Below are 23,418 nucleotides of genomic sequence, written 5' to 3' on the forward strand. Positions count from 1 at the left end.
GTTTTGGTGGGTTTTTTTGGGTTTTGGTTTTTTTTTTTACTTATTATTTTCCTTCTGCATTGCTCAGTGGTGCAGCATTTATTATACAAGGGAGCGATCACCTCATACGTGCTCTCAGATTGTATTTGGGATGTGACCAATACATTCCTGTGGACAGTGTCAGACAATGAATGTAGTCAATAATTATCTGGTAGAAATGAGAGACTGGGAAAGTTAGCAGTGGGGATCCACAGCAAGTACCAATGAAGTAGTTTTATGATAATTTGTAGCAATGAGAAAATGTCACCATAACCCTAATGCTATTACAGCTCATTCAAGACAGACATCAGCTTGTAGCAATACCCTTTACTACTTGCATTAGACATGTCCACTTGATTTATGGTTACAATGAAAAAAGTCACCATCGTGTAAAAAATTCAGATGGTGAGTTGAGAGATTGCATGACAATTGTGTGAAAACTGTGATATGAATGGGGACTCACAACAGCCTTTCAAAGTCTGAATTTTAGGATATAACAAATACATGAGGCAGACAGCGATGCAGCCACAACACGAGTTCTGAGCTCTGCATGTGGATGGGATGTTTTGTAAATAAGGACATCTTCCTTAAAAAATCAAAAAGTTGAATGCAAAACCCACCAGGCATTCAGTACCCAGGGAGTCAGGCAGGAATCAGCTCTTCTAAATATTAGGTCTTCACGTGGAGCAATTTATTTTTTTTTTGTATCATAAACCCTGGAAATATTTTAATGGCTTTTGTTGAGCTATTCATCTCTACTTGATAGCCCCAAAGATTTATTCACTGACTCCAGCTGACAGGGATTAGCAGATCTAAACGATTTAACTGAGGTGCTCTGCTTCCTGCTGAGTTCCAGGTGCCAAAGACTCACTAAGGATAGACTCTTTTTGCATAGGTGATTTAATAAATAGTTAATAAACATACAAAAACCTAAAAGCAGACCTAGGGAAGAGTCTATATTCAAGAGAAGTTTTTAGCAATAGGCAGTTTACCTGTTCTATTATCACTTTGAACAAATGCATAGATATAATCTCAAGAGAATACAGATAATCACTTCATCAGAAAACAGGCTTAAGTAGTGTATTCAGGTAAACAATACTTATGACTTAAACACAGATGTACTTAAAGCTCCCAGCTGGGATTAGGCTAGTATTGTGCAAACTGGTTTAAGAGACAGGAGAGAGATTTCTTGATGGCCAAAGTGTTTATGTTCTTATGTCAAATGAGTAAATTAAAAAATGGGTGCAATAAAGATAGTGAAAAAATGGAAAATAGTGTGTAAAGTTATAGGAAAACATGGTTCCTGAGCCCAGCTGTCAGCAGCTATCTTTATTAAACACTTTGTATTTTTAACAAATGTATAAGAAATCAAATATCAGTAATCTATATTTGCTACCCACCTAGCTAGTGTAAAGTTTTACTTTTGGACAGTGTGATGGTGTAACTTGGGGGTTTAGCATGTGTCAGAGTTGCTAGGTGCTCCAGTGAAGTAAGTAAAATGTGTACAATGTGTGTAAAATTGAGTAACTGTACCCATAGATGAACAGGTTGTGCTTGTTTTGAACTTGTAAAAATGGGACCAGTCAACCAAATAGGTGATTTATTAAGAGAAAGTGCTACCAGGTAAATTCTGTCATGTGAAAGCAATTGGAGTAGTCAGTGGGAAGAATATAATGCAGCACAACAGGCTTTAATTTACATCTGGAATCTATCAGGTACCCTCCGCATTTCCAGATCAAAAAAGTTTCGTGATAAGGCTTTTCCCTTTCAGAACCACTTTTCAGCTAGGTATTCTCTTTAACCATGGTATTCTTTACTTTCTCATGGTCTAAACATGCCCCTAGAGCTCAGCAATTGTAAATTACACTTCCTGTGGTTTTCTGACCGACTTCACCTAAAAGTTTTCATCTACGCATACAGATCTTTTAGAATTAGCTTATTTCAATTCAGATGTAGTCACTCAGTTCTTTAAACCAATTTTGTGTGATAGATAGTCTTCAAAATAACATTTGCCATCAAAAAGGTCAAAATGTGCCATCTAAAATATCGTGAGGTCTTAGATATATTGGTGTGGAATTGTCTAATAAATGTTTAATTGATGGTCATGAATGTTTCTGTTTTACTCTCCCTGTGTTTGTAATGCTTTTTCTCCTTCACAAGTATTATTACCCAAAGTAATTGCTATAGGACCAATTTTGGCCCTACTGAAATTACTGTAGACACCTGTTACCTTTGTTGAGAGTGAGAATTAGCACAATTTTAAGCACCCTTGTTCTGTTTTTAAAGCCCAGCTAACCACCAGAGTTGCTAATAATAGTTTTTGAAGTATTTATTATTTTTGCTACTGGATCACATGTACCTACACTTACAAATAAAAAAAGGATGAATACAGTTCCAAAGTACACAGAGATGGGGTAGCTGATAGTCAGTGGCATTGCATACTGTTATGCTAGACTACAACTGGCTGCTTAGCTGAAGTACCATCCTTTTACGTGTTTTGTTCTGTATTGTTTCTTTGGCTGATATAGGAACTAAATTAAATACAACTCTTCATGTGACTATTCGGGTCATGGTTTTGCTTTCAAATTTGTGGCATGAAAAATGCACTAATAGGTGACTTTCATAATACAAATTTTTTTTACAAAAACAGTGTACAGGAGACTGAACAATTGCAAGTGAAGGGTATTAATTGCTAATTAGTTCAGATTTTAATATAACATAAACTATTGAATAGTATTTCTATATTGAATTAGTGGAGCAAACTGCTGTTCTATTTAAATGAACGCTACTGTTTTTCACACATAAAGAATCATGCCAGCGATGTTATGAAGCAGATTGTTCCACTGATTTTGACGTATGGAGGTACTGTCAGGGAAGCATGCCTGCCTTAGCCCCACTAAAGAGAACAGCCTTTATGGTTTCAGACCTTCGCATTTTAAGTTTTAGTTCACTAGGTTGTCTTAGACTTAATTGTACTAGTGACCTGTCAGCAAGGTCTCCCTCGAAGCGGAGGCATCCTTTGTACTTGTTTTCTCTTTGAACACTTTGCTTCCATTGAAGAAGGGGCAATGTTATCCTGTTCCTAAGAGCTTCATTACAGTTTGTGAGCTCTAAATTCTCCTTGAAAAACAAATAAAACAAATTTAAAGAAATTACTGCCAAACTTCTCCAATGATCTGGAATTTTATTCCATCCATATACATGCATAGTAACAACATTTGTTGAGAAATTATTTCTATCAGAAGTAGAACTTTATCTTTGTGATCACCAGTTGCAGTATTGCTACTCTTATATTTAAATATATCTTATATATGAATTAGATTCATAATTGCAGCATTGAGTTTAGGGTTTTGTTTTAGACTGTGCCTTTCAAAAGATAAAACTGATTGATATGACCTCATTACTTACAATACTGCTTCCAGTAATTTTGTTCATTCTTTATAAAGTATTGCATTTAACAGCAAAGGTTTAAAAATTGAGACAGAGATGCATCAGCGAAAGAAAATACAAGTACTATACAAGAAAAAAATTGCCATCTTCATTTAACGTACGTTTCAGATTAAGAAAGTGGACAGAAACATACTGCTACATACAAATGCAAAGCCTAATGACTAAGGTACTGTATCTGCTAAAATATAAAGTGCAAACTGAGCCCAATTGTTCAAAAAAATTGATATTTTAAGGCGAACTTTACAGCATAGTTGAAACTTCTTTGCAAGTTATATTTTAGCATATACATATATCTGCAACAGCATATAAGAAAAAAAATCAGGATACACAAGTGCTTTTGAAGCTATTTCTAAAATGCTTTTCTGTATTGTTTGCGACTATTTTCTTTAAAATCTACTATACAGTGCAAACCATATGTGCTACACAATAACTATACAATAACATTACAAATGACTTTAATATAAAGTTTTTAAATAAAAAATAACATAACTACAGCTATGAATACTGCTGGTAAAATAAATTAATATTTTTGAAAATGGCACCAATAATACACTTTACTAATGGACTGTAATGAAATTACACCTTTAAGTCTTCAACTCGGCAATAGTGAAATCTCCTGATTGTCCAGATGTAATTCAAACAGCTTTCTTTAGACTGTATGGAACAATATACTAAACACAGGTACCAAAGGTGACCGATTGTTTCATTTGACATGTTCTGCTGCATGTGACGAGCAATAAAACTTCTTATGAGTTATAAAGTTTGAAAGATTGTTGAATTGGATGTCACACAGTCGGCAATACTTTCCACTGGTTGGGGCCTGGGCAGAACCATTCACACCTTTAGCTATACTAGACAACTGTTCCTCTGCTGTAGGAATTGCTGGAGAGACATTTTCATTTGCAGTTAAGGGATTCTCAGAGATCCAAGAAGGAGACTTGTGCCCATCTTCATGCGGAGGATTCTGGGAAATGTTCTCTTGCTGTGGGTTTGCAGCAGGTCTTTCCTCCTGTTTTAGTCCCCCATTAACTATCACCATGCCTCGGTTTTTTGGCAATAGTGGAAGAGACTCTTTCTTCTGCACAGCACATCCATTCGAAGGCGCCTGGCCTTTAGGAGATTCACTTTCTGTATTTGTGCTTTGATCTAAATCAGTATTATGAATGACGAGAGAACCAGAAATATAATCACTTGGCTTTATTCCATAGTATGGAGAAAGCTGATCTGCTCCTTTAGCTTTCTTTATTGCTCCAGGGTAAAGGCATTGTGGAAGAAACAAATGTTTGTTTTCTTCTTTTGTAGCAATAAGCTGGGCCGCTTCACTAAAGACTTTTAGTCCTTGAAGTGTTGCTAAGTGTGTGGAAAATAAGTTTCCATTAGGAGAGGACTGTTTTGAGTTTCCATTTTTCTCACATTTAATTATGCTTCTTTCGTAACTGACATCTGGGCTGTTTCTTTCACTTTCTGGGTTTTGAAACACCTTACTGTCGAGTTGTCCCAGGTCATTACGCTGATGGGCAGTGACAGGGCAAAAATTCTGCTTGTGAGCCAGGTAGTTCTCTACCTTGTTAAAACTGATCTTGCATACTGTGCACTCATGGTAGTCCAGCAGCCTTTTGGGAGAAGTGGACGTCCTCTCTGAGGGGGGTAAGCATTTTTTACTCAGATCTATCGGCACATCCATCTCCAAGCAAGACATGGTGGAGTGGGGAGTATCACACTTTGAAACTGGAATGCACTTGTTAATAGACAGTGATGTTTCCAGATGCTTTGAGACTATTCCTGGAAAGATATCGCATCGTGGATGGTAACATTCTGCAAGGCCCTCTGTTGACTCTTGAGTAGATGTACAAGGATTGCCAAGATTAGCCACTTCTAGAAATCGCTGTTGAACTAGTGGTGGCCTCTGCTCTTGCTCTGGTAGACACATCTCATACATCTTCCTTCGCTTCCGGGTACGCATTGTTCTCTGCATGGCAGGCACTTTGTTGGAAGCGGACCTCTTCAGCGGTGGATCGTGGCGAGTGGCACAGTAATACTGCTTGTGGACCATGTACGTTTCATGTCTACTGAAAGTAATATTACAAGCTTCACATGTGGTCTTGTTAGGATCACTCTCCCCTTCTACTAAAGGAGCACTGGGATTTTTCACATCAGAGGGTTTCCCGTTTATCTTCTCATCGCCATTGCTTGCAGCGGACAACTTCTTAGATTGTGCTGTAAAGTCTTTTTCATGACTTTTATTGTTTGGCCCGATCAAATCTAGAACATTGGAAGAGTTTATGCAAGGTGTCTGCAGAAGCTGATTCTCTGGATCTGATGTGTGAGGAGCTGCATTCAGGATGTTTATAGAGCTTTGACCATTACTGGGACTTACAGCTTCTGGCATTTTTTCTGGGACACTGGAAAAATCTGGTGACTTTGCCATCTGCTGCCATCGGCTGCTGCAGTAATGCTTTTTGTGTACCAAGTAGTTGTCCAAATTATTGAATGTTATGTTGCACTCAAAACATGTAGCCCCTTTGGGCATCAAAGGACTGTAAATTACAGGAGGATAATTGCTACTTCCATGCCTCAGTCTTCGATGGACCAGTTCAGACATTTTGGCTAATATCTCTGAAGCCTGAGGAACCACAGTGATGTCTTGGGGAAAAGCAAACTGAGAAAGAAAAGGTCCCATTGGGAAAGAAGGACCAATATTAGGCTGAACTGGTGATGAAGCAAGTCTTGGACTGGATGGTTCAGATTTTATTTTAGTGTATGAAAAACTCTGCTTATTTGTTGCAGGCTGCGTTTCTGGCCTCTGGTTTGGAAGGAAAAGCGGAGCCTTTTTTTCACATTTATCAAGCTCTGTATCAGAACTTGCATCTTTAGTCTGCATGGTCTTTTGGCTCTGGGGAACATCATTTCTACTCAACAGGTCCGTTGCTGGCTGTAAACCTTCTTCGTTTCCACTTGGAGAGTGTTCAATGTCACTTTCTCTCTGAATTTTGTTGCCAGAGACATGTAACTCTTGGTGCTGCAGTAGCTCCCTCTGAGTTTGGAAGCCAAAATGGCAGTGATTGCATCTAAAGGCAGCTTGAGTAAGATGCGAGAACAGGTGCTGATGAAAGTTAATCACTGAGTCTGCAGTGTAAGTACAAACTGTGCATTTCAGACTAGCACCAGGCGGGAGAAATTCTTCCATTTTCACTCCTATAAAGACAAGTAGAATACAAAATAAAGTAACTATTTTGCCCTTCATGAAGTATACTGGAAAATCAGTTGCACAGAAGGTATAAACACAGTGAGAACCACTAATTTTCTTCTGATCGGATGTTATTAGTCACCCTGAAAATACGTGAACTGTTTCAGAATTTCTTTCCTTGAACTGCTAGAGGATATTTGCACACTTCTGCTCTGCTTTGGACAGCCTTAGCATCGGCATGCATTCAGCAGAGATGAAGGGAAAGAAATAACAAGGGAAAGAATAAAAATAGACCAGACTTACTCCAAAAGAAAAAGGCCATAGAATAGAAATTACAGTTTTAACCAAAGGAGACGTAATGTTCCCCATACGCAATCACTGTAGATTTTGAAAGTACAGAAAGTACATCAAGGTCAGGAAGCCCAAGTTTATGATGTGGCTTGAGGTACAGCCCTCAAACTCAGAGTGCCTGAAAGCCACAGACAGAGCAGAAGTGGCATCTTGAGCATTAGTGATGCTCAGCTCTCTGCTTGTCTGAGTTGGCTGTAGTGTGGGAATAGGATATAAATCTATCCTCATCAGAAAGGACTGATGATTTGCAGCCACTGTGAAGGGAGGAAGAGGAGTAAGACATGGCTTCACCAACATTTTCTCTTCTACATATAATGGCTGTAGGCAACTACTGCTGTAATACAACACCTTTTCTTCACGAAATCACTTCAGCTTTCCCTATCACACATTCAAAGATGGCACATTCAAAGCCATCTTACAACCACTGCTGAAACAAAAAAACCCACCCAGGTTTCACAGTATTTTGAAACTGAAAATGCTTTTAAAAGGTACAGGACCGAATTTCTCTACTGCAGCAACACAGATTCTGACTATCTGTTAGACAATAAAAACTGAGAAAGTATCGGCAGTGATGATATTCAGAATCTAAACCAGTTTTTTCTGCCTACACAGAACACATACCATGTTTTGATCAGGTAAACTAGGTTTATGGTAGTTGGGCAACATCAAGCTGTAAGAATATTGTGGCTCCATCTGTGGGAAGTCACTCTGTTGTTGGAGGTCCTCACTTCTGCCCTTGCATCAGTGACTCCCACAGTTGTGAGTGACATTTGAACCTGACCTACTCTTGGCCTCAGAGGCCAGAAGGGAGCCGAGGAGATACACAGCACTTTCATCAGGGCTTATTCCCCATCAGGCACTTTTTTGCCAGGAGGCCATATGAAGCTTTTGCTTCTCCACTGCCATAAGACGGTGTTTCATATGCTTCCACACCACGTGACACAGTCACAGTAGGGTGTCTCTACAGACTTTGAATTTCAGTCAGGGCTCCATGCTCCACTGGTGTGGGTCTGCTATAGACCCCATCAGGAACAGTAACAGAAGTTGAAGCAAACATTTCACTAGCTTACAGGGGTTTTGGAAAAGGAATGTTTTGTTCTCACTGCAGAGGCTGCTAGAACTTGTGATAATCTGTACAGAAAAATAAAGATGGACAGGATCTGAAAGACAGCAAGAATTATTGAACTGACTAGTTTATGACCAAAAAGAAGGGGAAGGACTGATTTTAGCCTCTGATCTAAGAAATACCTATAGATTCTTACTGGAAATTCAGTAGGATCTCAGACCTATGTCTTTCAGGGAACACAGATGCTTATCTATGGATTGCAAGAAGACATGGTCACTCACAGCTCATGGCTGAAAACCCTCTCAACATCTAAGCCAACAGTACATCACTAAATACAAAGAGCTGAAGCAACTCTTACACTGTGGCTAAGATTTCAGAATTTTCCTCTGCTTGGAGAGAAATTAATTTGTTATCTTCGAAGAGTACCTGGTTTTAATTACTAGGCTGTAAGACATGCTGGGCTGCATTCACCTGCTCTTGTTGAAGCAGCTCCTACTATTCTGCTGGTTCACTGAACAGTGAAATATTTGCTAGGCAAGAGACAGAAAATGGCAACAGCCTGATATTCAAAGTTAAGGTCTGGAAGCACAAGAAGATCAGACCTCTAAATGAATGGTTAAATGTTGTCTGTGCTGTCTACATAAGGAAGTTTCTCACTCAGCATCTTCCAGTCCTGTTCATGGAGGTACCAATCTTCTTCAAGGCAGCATGGTGCCTTCAAGATTTCTAATTGTTGCCCAAGTATCAGAGGAATATATTTCATTTCACCAACTCCACCAAGTAGACTCCCACTCTCCCAGGATTTTTTACACTGTAGCTGAATAAGGCTTTCTTCCATGACTAAAGCACACATTATTGTCCTTTAGACTCCATCCCTTTAACAGATCAGAAACTCCTGTAATGCACTTCCCCCTTTCCAGACACAGCTCTCTACACTACAGAGTCAACACACCCATAGCCTGACACTGCAGTCTTTCTTATTTGTAGGTTTTCTCTGCTACTGAAAACTCCAATGCAGACTGTTCTGCAAACTTGTAACTTGTGTTTCCAGACCTAATTCAAACCAAATTCAAACAACACACACAAAGGACCTTCAGGGATGGAGATAAATTTCCCACTGAATTCCAGATATTTAATCTCAGAATTTTGTAATCCCAATTTTTGTATATCTAGTACTATAATTTTAACAACATGGACACAGACAACACACGTGGGTGATATGATGGTTGGAGGCCATCCTGGGCATAGTGATCATGAAATGATAGAGTTTTCAGTTCTCTGAGAAGTAAGGAGGGGGGTCAGCAGAACCTTGCAATTCTGGAGGACAGACTCTGGCCTGTTTAGGAGCCTGGTTGACAGAGTCCCTTGGGAGAGAGCTCTGAAGGGCCAAGGAGTCCAGGAAGGCTGGACATTATTTAAGAAGACAGTCATAAAGGCACAGGAGCAGGCTGTCCCCATGTGCTGAAAGAAGAGCTGGCAGGGAAGAAGAGCAGCCTGGCTGAATAGAGAGCTTTGGCTGGAACTCAGGCAAAAAGCAGAGACTTTACCACCTTTGGAAGAAGGGGCAGGCAGCTCTGGAGGACTACAAGGATATTATGAGGTTATACAGGGAGAAAATTAGAGGGGCCAAAACCAAAGTAGAATTTAATCTGGATACTGCCATAATTGGCAATAAAAAACGTTTATTTAAATGCATTAACAACAAAAGGAGGGCTGAAGAGAATCTCCAGCCTTGATTAGATGAATGGTGAAACAGTGGCAAAGGATGAGGAAAAGACTGAGGTACTTAATGCCGTCTTTGCCTCAGACTTTAATAGTAAACCCAGGTGTTCTCTGGGTACTCAGCCCCCTGAGCTGGAAGACAGGACAGGTAGCAGGGTGAAGCCCCCATAATCCAAGGGGAAATGGTCAGTGACCTGATGGGATCCACCCAAGGGTACCAAGGGAGCCGTTGGAAGTGCTTACTGAGACACTCTCCATCATTTATCAGCAGTCCTGGCTAACTGGGGAGATCCCAGAAGACTGGAAGTTAGCCAATGTCACACTCATCTACAAGAAAGGCCAGAAGGAGGATCTGGGGAACTAGAGGCCTGTCAGCCTGACCTCAGTGCTGGGGAAGGTTATGGAGCAGATAATCTTGAGTGCCATCACATGACAGGTACAGGACAACGAGGTAATGAGGCCCAGCCAGCATGGGTTTATGAAAGTCAGGTCCTGTGTGACTAACTTGATCTCCTGTGACAAGATGACGCACGTAATGGATGAGGGGAAGGCTGTGGATGTTGCCTACGTAGACTTTAGTAAAGCCTTTGACACCATTTCCCACAGCATTGTCCTGCAGAAACTGGCTCATGGCTGAGCTAGGTGTCCTCTTTGATGGGTAAAAACTGGCTGGACTGATGAGCCCAAAGAGTGGTGGTGAATGGAGTTGTATCCAGTTGGTGGCCATTCATAAGTGGTGTTCCCCAGGGCTAAGTGATGGGGCCAGTTCTGTTTAATATCTTTATTGATGATCTGGACGAGGGGATCAAATGCACCCTCAGTAAGTTTGCAGGTGACACCAAGTTGTGGGGGAGTGTTGATCTGCTTGAGGGCAGGAAGGCTTTGCAGAGGGATCTAGACAGGCTGGACTGATGAGCTGAGGCCAATTGTATGAGGTCAAAGAAGGAGAAGTGCTGGATCCTGTACAACAGCCCCTCACAGTGCTACAGACTGGAGCAAGAGTGGCTGGAAAGCTGCCTGGTGGAAAAGGACCTGGGGATGCTGGGCCCCTCACTGCAAGAAAGACACTGAGGTGCTGGAGCATGTGCAAAGAATGGCAATGAAGCTGGTGAAGGATCTAGAGCACAAGTCGTATGAGAGGCAGTTGAGAGAACGGGCATTGTTTAACTTGGAGAAAAGGAGGCTCAGGAGAGACCTTACTGCTCTCCACAGCTATCTGAAAGAACGTTGTAGTGAGGTGGGTATTGGTCTCTTCTCCCAAGTAACAAAGTGATAGGATGAGACAAAATGGCCTCAAGTTGTTCCAGGGGTTTAGATTGGATATTAGGAAAAAATTCTTCACCGAAAGGTTGTCAAGCATTGGAACAGGCTGCCCAGCGAGGTAGCTGAATCATCATCCCTGATGGTATTTAATAGACATGGAGATGTGGCACTTAGGGACATGTTTTAGTGGTGGACTTGGCAGTGCTACGTTAATGGTTGGATTTTATGATCTTAAAGGTCATCTCCCACATAAATGATTCTATGACTCTATGATTCTATGATTCTAAAATACTCTCCCCAGTTTATATTTGTAAGAAGAAAAGAGAATATTGTTATCAAACAAGGTGTTTTTACGAAACATTTGTCCTGGGAAAAGGACACAGAGTTCTGGACCCTGGTCCTTAAAGCCTCCTGTCTAAGAAGCCTGTTCTAGAACCCAAAGATCATACACAGTTCAGGACTTGCTCTTTGGTGGCATGTACTTCTCCACTGAACAGCAAAACAGTGTAGATGGAGATTGTAGTCTAGCAGACTCACGTTTGGTGGATGAAATCCTGAAGTAATTGATTGAGCGTAGAGACCAAGCAGCAGCATTCTGTGTCTGGATTCCTTAGCACACCTTCACTAGTAAAAAAATGCTGCCTGTATGCGAGCATACACACATTAAGAGAGAGACAGCATTCAAATGAGGATTGTTAGATAAGAGAAATTACACTGGTTAGCTGGAATGGTGCTTGGTGTAGAACACAGGTAAGAAACTGTTGATATTTTGGTAGTATCTACACCCAATGCCTGCATATATTTGGAGAGACATTGATCCAATGAATGTGTATATTGAATAATTCTTCAAATAGCTAAATCCAGGAAAACGTACTGTACTTACCACTGTGAGAATTTAAGTGCATTTCCAGAGCTCTTGCGTTAGAAAAACTTTTGGTGCACTGTGGAAAGGGGCAGACACTGGATATCTGCTGAGCACCATCTTCATTCTCCTCTGACAGCTGAGGCCCCTCTCTTTGCCTCCCACTGCAGTAATACATGAGATGGGCCTGCAGGTTCCTCTCACTTCGATACCAAATGCCACAGGATTTGCAAGGGAATATGTCCTCTACAAGCAAATATAACCAGGTGCAGGTTAGCCATGGTGCACTCAGTGCCAACCAATTAACACAGCTGGATTAATTCCCCTCACTTCCCCATTAAATGCATGCTTATTTAATAAAATACTGAAAACAGAGCCACAGGTATATTAAAATGTCACTTTCAGGTGAGAGACTGAATGTGGGAGACAGTTCTTTCTTTCAAAAGAAGATTTAAAAAAATATTTACTACAAAAAAGCAGCTAGAAGCTTTTGGTATGCAATTATTTAAAAATGAAATGAAATTATTTGTTGTGAATATGCAGTTCTAATTCAAGAACTAAGCTGTATTTCCAATACATCACTACTCACTAGGTGACATCTTTCAATTACACTTTTTCTTCTGTGTGCACAAGTCTTTTCAGCATTGGACCTTGGACTTTTTGAGTGGTAATTGCTGATCATTCTGAAAAATGTATATTCTCAGAATGCTTATGCATTTATTACTGTCAAGTCCTGTTGCTCTGATATCCAGGAGGCCAGACTAGATTGTTTTTCCTTAAGATCCTACAGTGCTGAATGTAATATCACTCTGAGCAACATTTCCTGGGTTCCTTTTGTTAATAATATTACAGTTCAAATTGCTAACGCGCTTTTGTTCTCTTACTTTTCGTAAATTGTTACTGTTGCACTTTTCCCTATGCAAAAGGGATATTTGTTAAGAATAATGCATTTTTTCTTTGTCCTCTATCCCAAAGTGTCAGCACCTTCCCTGAGGGGAAGACAACGCAGAGTTTGCAGAGTGCTTCCCAGCAGCAACAGGAGCAGACATTTTGATCATGTACTGAAGGTACTACATACCTTGCTCATGCGAAGAGTAATAATGAATACTGTGTATTTAGACAAAGTGAGTATTTGGTTGTTAATACTCTGTCAGAAGGACACCTACACAGTAGATGTTGCATATCTGTCTCATAAGGACAAAAGACTTGCCATCCTATTGGTAAGAACAAGGAAGAAATCCCAGCCCTTTAGGGTGCATCTACAGTAGTAAATTAAACAGTGACAGGGTCCAGACAAGAGCACCAAAACTTCTTATTTATATTGTCAAATCATAAGAATGGTCCCTTCCACACTTTTGGTTTAAGACAATTGACATCTTCCAGGTTCTTGCATACAGTTCAGGAGTTACCATGGGCCTAGGATCATTACCTGCAACTACTCTGGACACTTCTCGCCTGTTTTTGAGACTAAGAGAGGATAAAATTATAAGTGCAGCCAGACTGTGCTAGGTAACCTCAGGATCAGAGAATGGACAATTGCAGTGAACACCAAAACACATCTTGGCCAACACCAGAATTCCCACTGACTTCAGAATGTAAAAAGCTACTACTGATTGTAATTAAGTCTTGAAGAATGGCTGGCCACTCTGAAAATATGGCACGTGTAGCTGATGATGTAATTAATTATCATTCATGACAATTTATGTTTAATTTCAAATATTGACATGTATAGGATCACTGCTTTGTTCCAATTCCTTTGGGTGAACAAAGTTGAAGACTCCAACCCATTGAAATGGATGAGTCTTTTGTTTGTTAAATATCTACAAATGCAGCCAAAATTTACACTTAGTTTGTATCTCTGACTGCATTGCTAATGCTTGTCTATTTTTCTGCTCATGAATTTGCATAAAATATTTTCACCACTACTATTCCACATTTCCCTTTGCCACTGAATAATTGTGCATGAATTTAAAACACAAACATTTAATGGAGCAGTTAGTATTCCAGTATATATCAGTATTAAAACATCAGTGATACAGCTTGCATGATTTGAAATGTCGCATCTTATGTGAAAGCTGACATTTCAACATTTGTTTTTAGCTTCAGAAAAGTTTGGTTTAAAAAAGTTGAACCATTTTTCCACAGAAAGAAAGTCCAAAAGTAATAATAGGGAACTCTGATATGGGCAACATGTCCTATTTGAATTCATTTGACTGCATTCCACCACAGAATGGAACTTTCTGATTATCTTAATGAATTTGACTTCCAGCCATCTTTATTTCCTATGGGCTAGATGGCCTGGACAATCTGTAGCTCCCGTTATGCATGGTGAATATATGACTCCCATTACATGCCATGCAGAGGAAATGCATTTGAGGAGTTCTGCATGGTGAGAGGATAGAATTCCAGGGAGAACAATGTATAGGGATGGGATCCAAAACTATTGCTCCCCTAAAGCGATGCAAAATAGATAAAGGCTACTTGATGTTAATGTTTTAATTCTTTAAAAACAACAACAACAACAAAAATCAGTTTCTTTCAATGGATCAATTCAGGAAATGATACTTTCAATCTGCATGACCCAAAGGTGATATTCTAATTTTGATTTTTCAAATAGAAAATGTTAGGAAGCCTTAAAACAGAGCTCTACAACACTTAATTTTTCTAGAAACTGATTTTTTCTTTCCAGAGATCTAGCAAGGGAATGGTTACGAGATGTCCCACTACATATCTAGAGGTGCATTCAGCATATTACTGGACTTGCATCTAGCTCAAGACTTTACAGAAGAAACTGAATTTCACCAAGTTGACAATGAAATGTGGGAACAGCCCCATCTGGTCAGAGACAGAGTCAGAACTGGGGTGTAAAGTCCCAGACAGTGAGACTTGCTACTTTAGCAGCCTCTGAGTTAACAGTACAAAGGTTACTCCAAGTTGCTGCTAAGCCTGTACAGTAAGAGCTGATGCACAGTCAACTTAGACTCCTCTTAGCAGCAGAAGTTGCAATGATCAGTGTAGCTTTCCAGGGCCCTGCAAAATGCAGTGGTGGTAGCAAAGGTGTTTCCAGAAATTTGATGCTGCAGAAATCTGACTATTTTGCCAAAGCCCAGAGTTGGCCTTGTATAGATTTGCAGGAAAAATATATCCTCAGCTGAAACAAGCTGTCAAAGAGTCTTTGCCCTTTAGGTAAAGTAACTTCCTCACTGGTGCTCCCTTGCAGCTGTTGTCTAGAAACACTGCTCTGCTCTAACTGTGACAACTTGGTGGTCTGTTACAGGGACTTCTGACACCTTTTGGAGAGGTCCTGTACAGTGTTAATTGCTGGTTCTGTGAACAGGTATGTTAGCTCACAGCAGCCCTAGTGCTGGGGTAAAAACAAATGCACTTATCTAAAAGGCTGGACGTTGATGCCAGCTCACTCTCTGGAAGGGAGGACTTGGATGACTTGGATATCTTAAGGTTTATCTTTTAAAACAGGTAACAATAAATGTGCAACTATCAAGATTGTTTCCCTAGAAAACAAGCAATCAAAAGAAAGAAAGAAAGAAAGAGAGAGAGAGAGAGAGAAAGGGAAACATGGAATGAAATGCATCATCACAGATGTTTTAACTAGTCCTGTCAAAAAAGCTTGAAGATGGTGTGACTGTTCATGACACAATGTTATTTGGTGTGAGCCTGAGTGGCAGATCATATGCTGGCATGTGCATTCACACCTGCAATTGCTGTGTTCAGTAGTTTACTGTATCTAATTACAATATTTACAAATCATGGGAAGCATGGTGAAGCCTCCAACACAGTCGAAATGGACAGGCTTAAAAAGTGCTGAGAGTTAAAGATGTTCAATAGGTCTAAGTGATGACTGCTGAGGATCATGGTAACAGCTAATATATTTGAAAAGTTCTTAGAGAGGAGGATAAGGAACTAGGGCTGTTTAAAGGCAATAAGAAAAAGTTAAAGAAATTAAATTTAATTCAAGCTGAATTGTCCCAGTTCAGGAACTGACTTATCAGGTACTCCTGTCCCTCCTCTCCAAGGACAGCACTTAACTACATGCTGTATTTTGCCCATGATAGGGTCTATTGATGTCCAAATGACATAAAACATTCTTGGATAGCAACATTGAGTAGAGATACTACAATAAATCAGGGCTGCTATAAGGCATGATCTCCACTGCATTCTGAAACAGCCATTGAGGAGATGTGTTCTTTCTTTCCATTGGGTATCATGAATTATTACCAGAAGCTGCAGATGTAAGCAACAGGCTTACTTGAGCAGCAAAGGCTGGACTTTGTGAGCTAGCAGGCCCATCTTATCTACGTTTTTAACAGTTTCTGATCCTATTGCCTCAGGGAGTGTATCACAGAACCTCCACAGGAGGGCAGGTCAGATACTTTGGGTGAGGCTCTTGCAAAGCCCAGCTGCCAGACCACTCTTACTCCTCCTTTTATGTCTGTGAGTTCATTTCAGATGGTGGGGGAACAAAAGTAGGCTTTGAGCTACGGGTTTTAAGTCATGCGGTTTCTGTGGTCCTGAATTCACTGCTGCTGTATTAGCTCTTCATATGTGCCTTGAAGTACTCCTGTTTTAAAAAATCACCAGAGAATAATATTCATCACTTACTGTTCACAATAGCCGTAGGCAAAATAGATGCCATTGCAGCTTGTTGAGGGAGCAATTGTATTGAGTCCAGCAGGCGTGCAGGATACATCCCTTCTGTGAGAGTCATCTGACTAGCAGCTTGCAGCCTTGAATCAAAATCTACAACAAAGGCAATCAGCTCTTCGCCCTCTGATATGGCCTTGGTCGTGGTACACCAAAGCTGCCCCCCTACAGGAAACATAAAAGCAGAAAGATTTAATTGATGATATCAGATTCCAGAACTTAAAACATCAGTGCCATATCTTCACAGTCTTTTTAAAATTTTGATGGCTTGTTTAAGATAAAGAGGCAAATAATTTTTATTTTTACTGTCTTCCTTCTATCAATACGGGAATCTTCAATGTATATTTGGGGATTCTTTTCCTTATTATTTGCGTCATGAAAATTAATTTAATTTTTCATGTTGTCTCCTAAAAGGCCAGCATTATGAAAACCAAGATATAAGTGAAAATCTATTATATGGTACTTTTCTCATCATTATTTTTCACCAAACTTCCTGTATATTTTTTTGTAACTCCAGGTTTGTTTTATTTTGAATACCAAATCACAGCACAATAAAACCGAACAGCTGCAAAAAGAAATCAGATTTCCTCTTAAGGGCATTCTTCCCCTCCCTATGTTTGCTGCCCTCTTTTTCTAAAAAATCTTCCCTTATGTAATATTCTTTGTAACATGACTACTTTATCTCTGCTTACACTGACTGAACTTCCTGAAAAGAAGATATGCCAAAGATCTGTTTCATAAAGGCTTATTCAAATAAAGGTTTGTTTAAAAGGGGGAGGAGGTGGAAGAACTTTCATCAAACAGTAAGATACACTATAGCTCTGTGCTGCAAATGTCACGTGTAGTGCATTAAAGAGAAAATTAACTATGCGAGCACATCTACTAATGTATTTGAATGTGATAGTGAATGCTCATTTATTTAACTTGTTTAGACAGGCAAAGCACTTATATTGTGTTATCTACACTCTCAGGCCTAGATACATATCCAATACAGTTATGCCTGAAATAATGTTGCATACTTTATATGTTATAAGGCTTTTTTTTCCTCAGGTTTTGTATATATAGAAAAAGCTATATGTTGTATTCATTAGGCAAGCAAAAACTGTACTCGTTTTGATAAGTAATATTGCTGTGTTTATCTTTCGGCATAACTGCCTTTTCAACTGCACTTCATTTTTTTCCCCTCAACGAGATTATAGTTTTAAAACAACTTGTTGCAAAAATCTGGTAGAGGAGATAACAACAGTGTATGATATGCCACAGCTAAATGGAAGAATTAGGACATTGTTTTAGAGAAATCTTGGACAATTAATTAAACCAGTCTATTAGCTTTCAAAGATGAGCAAACAAAACAGCACCAGTGATGATGCTTTTCAGTGGAAAAAAAAAGCTAAGTTTCCAGACCTCAAAGTGGTGTAAAAGTTTCAAAGCAAAAAAGTGTCTTTGTATTCACCCTTCTGTAATACAGCAGTTGAAGATGGCTCCAAAGTTTACAAACAATTTACCGTAATGGGACCAAAGCATACTAAGGTTTACTACCCTCCAAGATTACAGCATTAAATGGTGCAAATCTGAGTAATTTCCTCCAGAGAATAAGAAGATGAAATACGAAGATAGTGCCATAAATGTCTACAAATGCAGAATCCTAATGCCCAAGCAGGAATTCAAACATATGAGGAGCACAGTCTGACTTACTGCCTGATATAACTCAGAAGTAAATATACAGAAGCCTTCAAAGTTAAAACTGGTATAAAACCTGTTCAAGAGAGAACGAGGCTAAATGCTGGAAGTGTACTTAATTAGATTTGTAGATAAAAAGACATGATACGCATGCTGCAATTTGAGAACCTGAAACTGGGTACTCTGAAACGGGGTACTGTCACTGCAAACACCACATGGTTTGTGTTCTGGGAGGAAGAGGGCTTCCATTGTTAACACATGCCTCTATTTTATTTATATACAGAAGGTGTAATAATCAACCAACATGTTTCAGTACATTTTAATAGAGAATAAGAGCTCATTCTAGACTGTATTATTCACTGCATTTCTTAATAAAATAAAAATGAGTCACTGCAGAAGAACCAACTGAGATTTTCTCTATCCCAGCAAACAACTTGACATGCTGTACCCTTGGGGGGTGTGGAAAAAAAGTGTAGTTGATTACTGGGTCTCCAGCTGCAATCAGTCTGGATCAGCTAAAAGGCTGACTCAGTCTCCTGGTGTTAGAGCTCCTCAGGGTGTTGACTCATGTCCAGCAGCAGATTAAACTTGGACAGCTGAAGCCAGCAGTGACCTCGGCTGTCTGCTCCACCCAGCTCCTGGAGGCTGTCACACCTACGGCAGACACAGCTGAGTGGGATGTGTGACAGCTCTGGAAGCACAACAATCTTTAGCTTGGCTTGTTTAAGGAAGTCAGAACTACAGAAGTTTAATCCACTCCTGCGTTTCAATACAAACCTTCAGCCTAGCAGGATTCAGATCCAAGAATTACATTGTTATTTTGTTTTCTTTCATCCCACTCTATAGAAAATGAGGCATTTAAGTGATCATGACATATATGGCCATGTTTTCATCAGTACATGGTATCATGTTAAGTTAAATCCCCAGACGAACTCCCAAACAACGCGTTCTTTCAGCTACTGGAAATGCAGTATAGCACCTCTGCAGCAGTAGTCACCCCCAGGGGCAGGACACAGCACACTCCCCCCTTGCCCCCCTCTGTGCTTGCTTGCACAGGGTAAGGCAATAGCTGCTGTTTTGAAAGATGCAAACGACTTTATTTCCCTTAATGCAGTGAATGCAAATATACTGGCCTAAATGCCCAGCAGGAAGACAGTGAAAGAGAAGTCTTCTTGAGCTTTCTGTTGCACAGTCAGGGAAATGGTGTGCAGAGAACCTGGCAGAGGCTTCCAGATTTAATAGGAAGTTACAATCATGACTATCATATGAATTATTATGCTGCCTAGACATCCTTGTCAGAGATTGGGCTTCCTTACAGGCAGTGGTCACAAAACAGGAAAAAATTTCTTGCTTCAAGCAAACATTTCTACAAGCTAAGACACAACTGACACATACACAGTAATTTCTCAGGTGTACAACATCGTTTCATAAAGCAAAGGGCAGTGTTAACAACAGATTTTCAAAAGGATAATATGTAAGTCTTTGCCAAGTACTGGTGACAATGGAGAAGGAGATGGGAAGATGTTTGCTTGAAATATCTGCAGACATGAAGATTTCATAAGGAAACATAAAGGCCTGTTATTTATATGAGATGAAGTCCTGACTAAGCTGGCTAGAAATATTTTAACCAACTGTTTCTTTTGTCAGAAAAAAGCTTATGGGGGTGAAATGGTTCTACCAAAACTTTACCAGGCCAAGTTTCTCAGTCCTAAGACAGATGCAGTAGAAGAGAAAAGAAGAATGTCCAGATAAGCAGTAACAGGCATGAGTGACTTCACAGTGCCTCAAAAATTAAGTCGTTGCTATACTGTTTGGTGAGAAGGCAAGACAATGGTAGAACGGGGATTTTGGCCCTCTTCTCGACCATAGTGAGTACACTGGTCATCCATTTGTACTGAAAAGGGTCTTACTGTTTTTACATGGTGGGGTAAGAAAAGTCTTACTCGTGTTCCAGTGCAGAAGGAAAGTTTCTGAAATACCATAAGGCTTTGTGACATTGGAAAGCCATTTTCTCTACAAGTCTAGTTCTGATTCCGTGAATTTGAAAATAAGCTTCTTGAGCCTGCAACATATTGTTTCATATCTATGGTTAAACCAAAGAAAATTATGTGGATATGTAACATGTATACATCAAGCAGAGGAAGAGAATAAAAATACCTTTAAACACTATGTGTTTACTTGAACTCTTTTTCTAGTTCACATTGCAAGCAATTAGAAATGCTCATTTAATCATTGAAATTTGGGAAAGTTAAATAATATCATATTGTGCAAACTAGAGCAAAAAATTACATTCCAATTGCATTAGCATGAGTTTTTTATCAAATGACATCAGGCACTGAAGCAGCTATCTGATACCTTCAGAGTTTCCACCAAATGGAAAGGTTATTTCAGGATTCTCTTCTTTGTCTGCATCTTTCAGTGCAAATAGTTCTGCTGCTTGAATAAAACCCAACACCCTTAAAACAAAACAAAACAAAAAACCCCAACAAAACAACTTCCTATGCAAAGGAAAAAGTAAGGTCCTGATGTCCCTGAAAAACTGTGGACTTACTGTTCTTTGTAATGTTTATGATCAAGATTCTTGTGCAAACAGATCTGGTTCCTAACAGGAAGCTTATAAATCATACTCATAATTGCTGTCAAAACTGCAGTGGAGCGTACTGCAAGTTTCGATAATAAAGAATAGAGTCACAGTTCAAACTTGATTACATTTTGGAAATTCATGCTGCTCTTATAAGAATCAGTGGTCTTAAATATCTTCTTCTCCTGCCAAATTTTTCACTTGCACTTTTTATTATTTATGAAATCAGTGTCTGCACAATGTCATGCAGACCTCTGCTGATAAACTCTAATTAAGATTAAGACAAGCCTTTTGGAAAGGATCCCATCATTAGCAAACATGATAAACACAAAAATACTCCCTACTTGTCAACCAGGAGCAATTCAGTAACCTAACAGTATTATCTGTTGCTAGGCTACAGAGCTGACAAAGCTTCAATTATATTGTATGGCCATACCTATAGAATACTGTATAAGCAAAATGTATCTAATATAAAAGCATTTAACTTCACCCATGCTATCTGTAATTCATGGCTTCTTTCAATGGCAAAAATCAGGTTAATAATTACATAGCATGCTGGAAAAATCTTAGCGATGTGTCATGTTTGCACAATTTTTTCTAATTTATCTCTATGATTGATAGACATTTGCTTTGTAAAAGTAATAAAACGCAAGCAATGGGATGCTGTAAACCACAACCGCAACTACATCTGGGCTCATCAAGATATGGAACCACACTTAGTATAAAAAATATATAGTAAATTGAACCAATTAAATCATATTTAGATGCAGTAATACTCTATCTTCTGTATTCAGAATAAGGAGTACTGTGGTGATAGATATGCATGCTAATAAAAAACTTTATTTTATGTAGGACAGACATCCAAAATACAAGAGAAACTTCCTTTTTTTTTTTTTTTAAATAGCCCTTAATTTTTTTCCTTCTACATTTGGATTTTTTTTTTAAAAAAGTGACCTCTGTTATCCTATTTGGAAGCAGGAATTTGCTCTGATCTGAAGATTTAACTAAAGCAATGGCCCTTCACCCATTTTGATTCTCAGAACCCTACAACACTTCCAGGGAAGACAAAGACCCCAGCAGAGCGAGCCTTCTGATGGTGGACTTCTTTTTTTTCCCACTTATTTTTTGAAGACCTTAAGGAGTAAACATTTGGAATCTGTGGATCACAGTATGAAAATGAATAAGGACAGACTCCCATATTAACTCCTCCGGGAGAAAAAAACTTCAAAATGGATGGAACCATAAAGCCTCTTGATTCATACTGTTCCTTTTAGGAAAAGTGACTTAAGAAAGGAAGTAGCTAAAAACAATGTTTCCATTGACTACAGCTTTCATGGAAGGAAGTGCAGAATTTTTCACGGATGAAGAAACATAACAACAATATAAACATATATTCAAAGGCAAAAGGCAATTCCAGTTTTCCTGTCTTTAGCAGCGGTTGGTTTTCTTTGCTGAACCATTTGAGTCTTGTTTTTGACCCCACAATGGCTCACATCTTTCATACAAGTTTAGGAAATCAATGGAAAATTCTATTAAACCCAATTTTCAGTGCCAGTTAATTCAGAAGTACTGCTTTCGTGTAGTAAAATTTGTGCTTACTGGATTTGATTGTGTTGCTGCAACAACATAATAGCCTGTTTCCTGTACACACATCTTTTTGCAAGAAGGGTCAAAAGACTATCAGAATTTATTTAAACAACAGATTGTTACTCTTAGTGACTTCTGGGCACTGTAAACTGAATTAAACCTTCCTCTCCCAATGAAAGATTCCAACTTGTAAAAAATGATGCTTTTTAGTAACGGTAATGGGGATTGGAGTTAATTTATTATCTTCCATCCTTTGTTGCACAGGTTAGGCATTTAAGGAGAATTTGCACATCACAATAGGATGGGATCTTCATATTTGGGTTCCTCCTGCTTCTCACCCATGGGGTTGTGACGATTCAGCATAATGAATGCCATTTCAGTGCGGCACAAGTTACTGGGCAGATCTCTAATTTCTGACATGAACAAAGTACATATATCTATATGTAGACACATTGTTTAATAAAAAATTATAATTAATTCAAATCCAATACTGTTGAAATTTTTGACAGTAGAGTGGTACAGGGAACAGAACTTATAAATTATGTGTGCCCCTTCTTTGAAAAATGCTTTGGAGGTTTCTTTGTGCATTGGCAAATACAGTAGGAATATGAGGTATTGTGTGGATCCTCCTGCACAGCACCTGATAAAAGAATAAAGAGCTGTGACATATTCTTAAAACAATAGAGGAATTAAAGAGAAACAATGGGCCAGCTGCTTCATTAATACAATCAAAAGAGAGCCCAGCACAGAGGAGTCCAGATAATTAAGCACTACTCTTTTAGACCTTTTTTCTGTAATAAAATTGCTAAAAAATTATTAACTACTTCATAGTTGTTAGATAGATCTATGTACTTGTTTATTTAGGTTGATTAATGCCTTTTCAGTATTCTACAACATGCCAACTCATGGTTCATACAAGTTTTTGAATAAAATAATGTAAGAATAAGTGATATGGATCTGTGGTATATACAGCAATAAATCAAAAGCAT

General features: G+C 39.1%; 1 protein-coding gene across 3 annotated transcripts in view; it reads right to left on the minus strand.

The window, feature by feature from the left end:
- Positions 1-2,332: 2,332 nt before the first annotated feature.
- The window catches only part of ZFPM2 (zinc finger protein, FOG family member 2), a 321,740-nt gene continuing 300,654 nt past the window's right edge, over positions 2,333-23,418 (minus strand). For 2 of the 3 annotated variants that reach the window (XM_056333072.1, XM_056333071.1), the window contains 3 exons: positions 16,540-16,746; positions 11,941-12,165; positions 2,333-6,663 (listed from right to left, as the gene is read on the minus strand). In XM_056333072.1, coding sequence (XP_056189047.1) covers positions 4,172-6,663; positions 11,941-12,165; positions 16,540-16,746 — 2,924 coding nt within the window. In that variant the 3' untranslated portion in view covers positions 2,333-4,171. The remainder of the gene's footprint in view (positions 6,664-11,940; positions 12,166-16,539; positions 16,747-23,418) is intronic. The other variant, XM_056333074.1, reaches the window with a different exon arrangement.

This window comes from Falco biarmicus, chromosome 3, assembly GCF_023638135.1.
Source record: "Falco biarmicus isolate bFalBia1 chromosome 3, bFalBia1.pri, whole genome shotgun sequence".
NCBI lineage: Eukaryota > Metazoa > Chordata > Aves > Falconiformes > Falconidae > Falco > Falco biarmicus.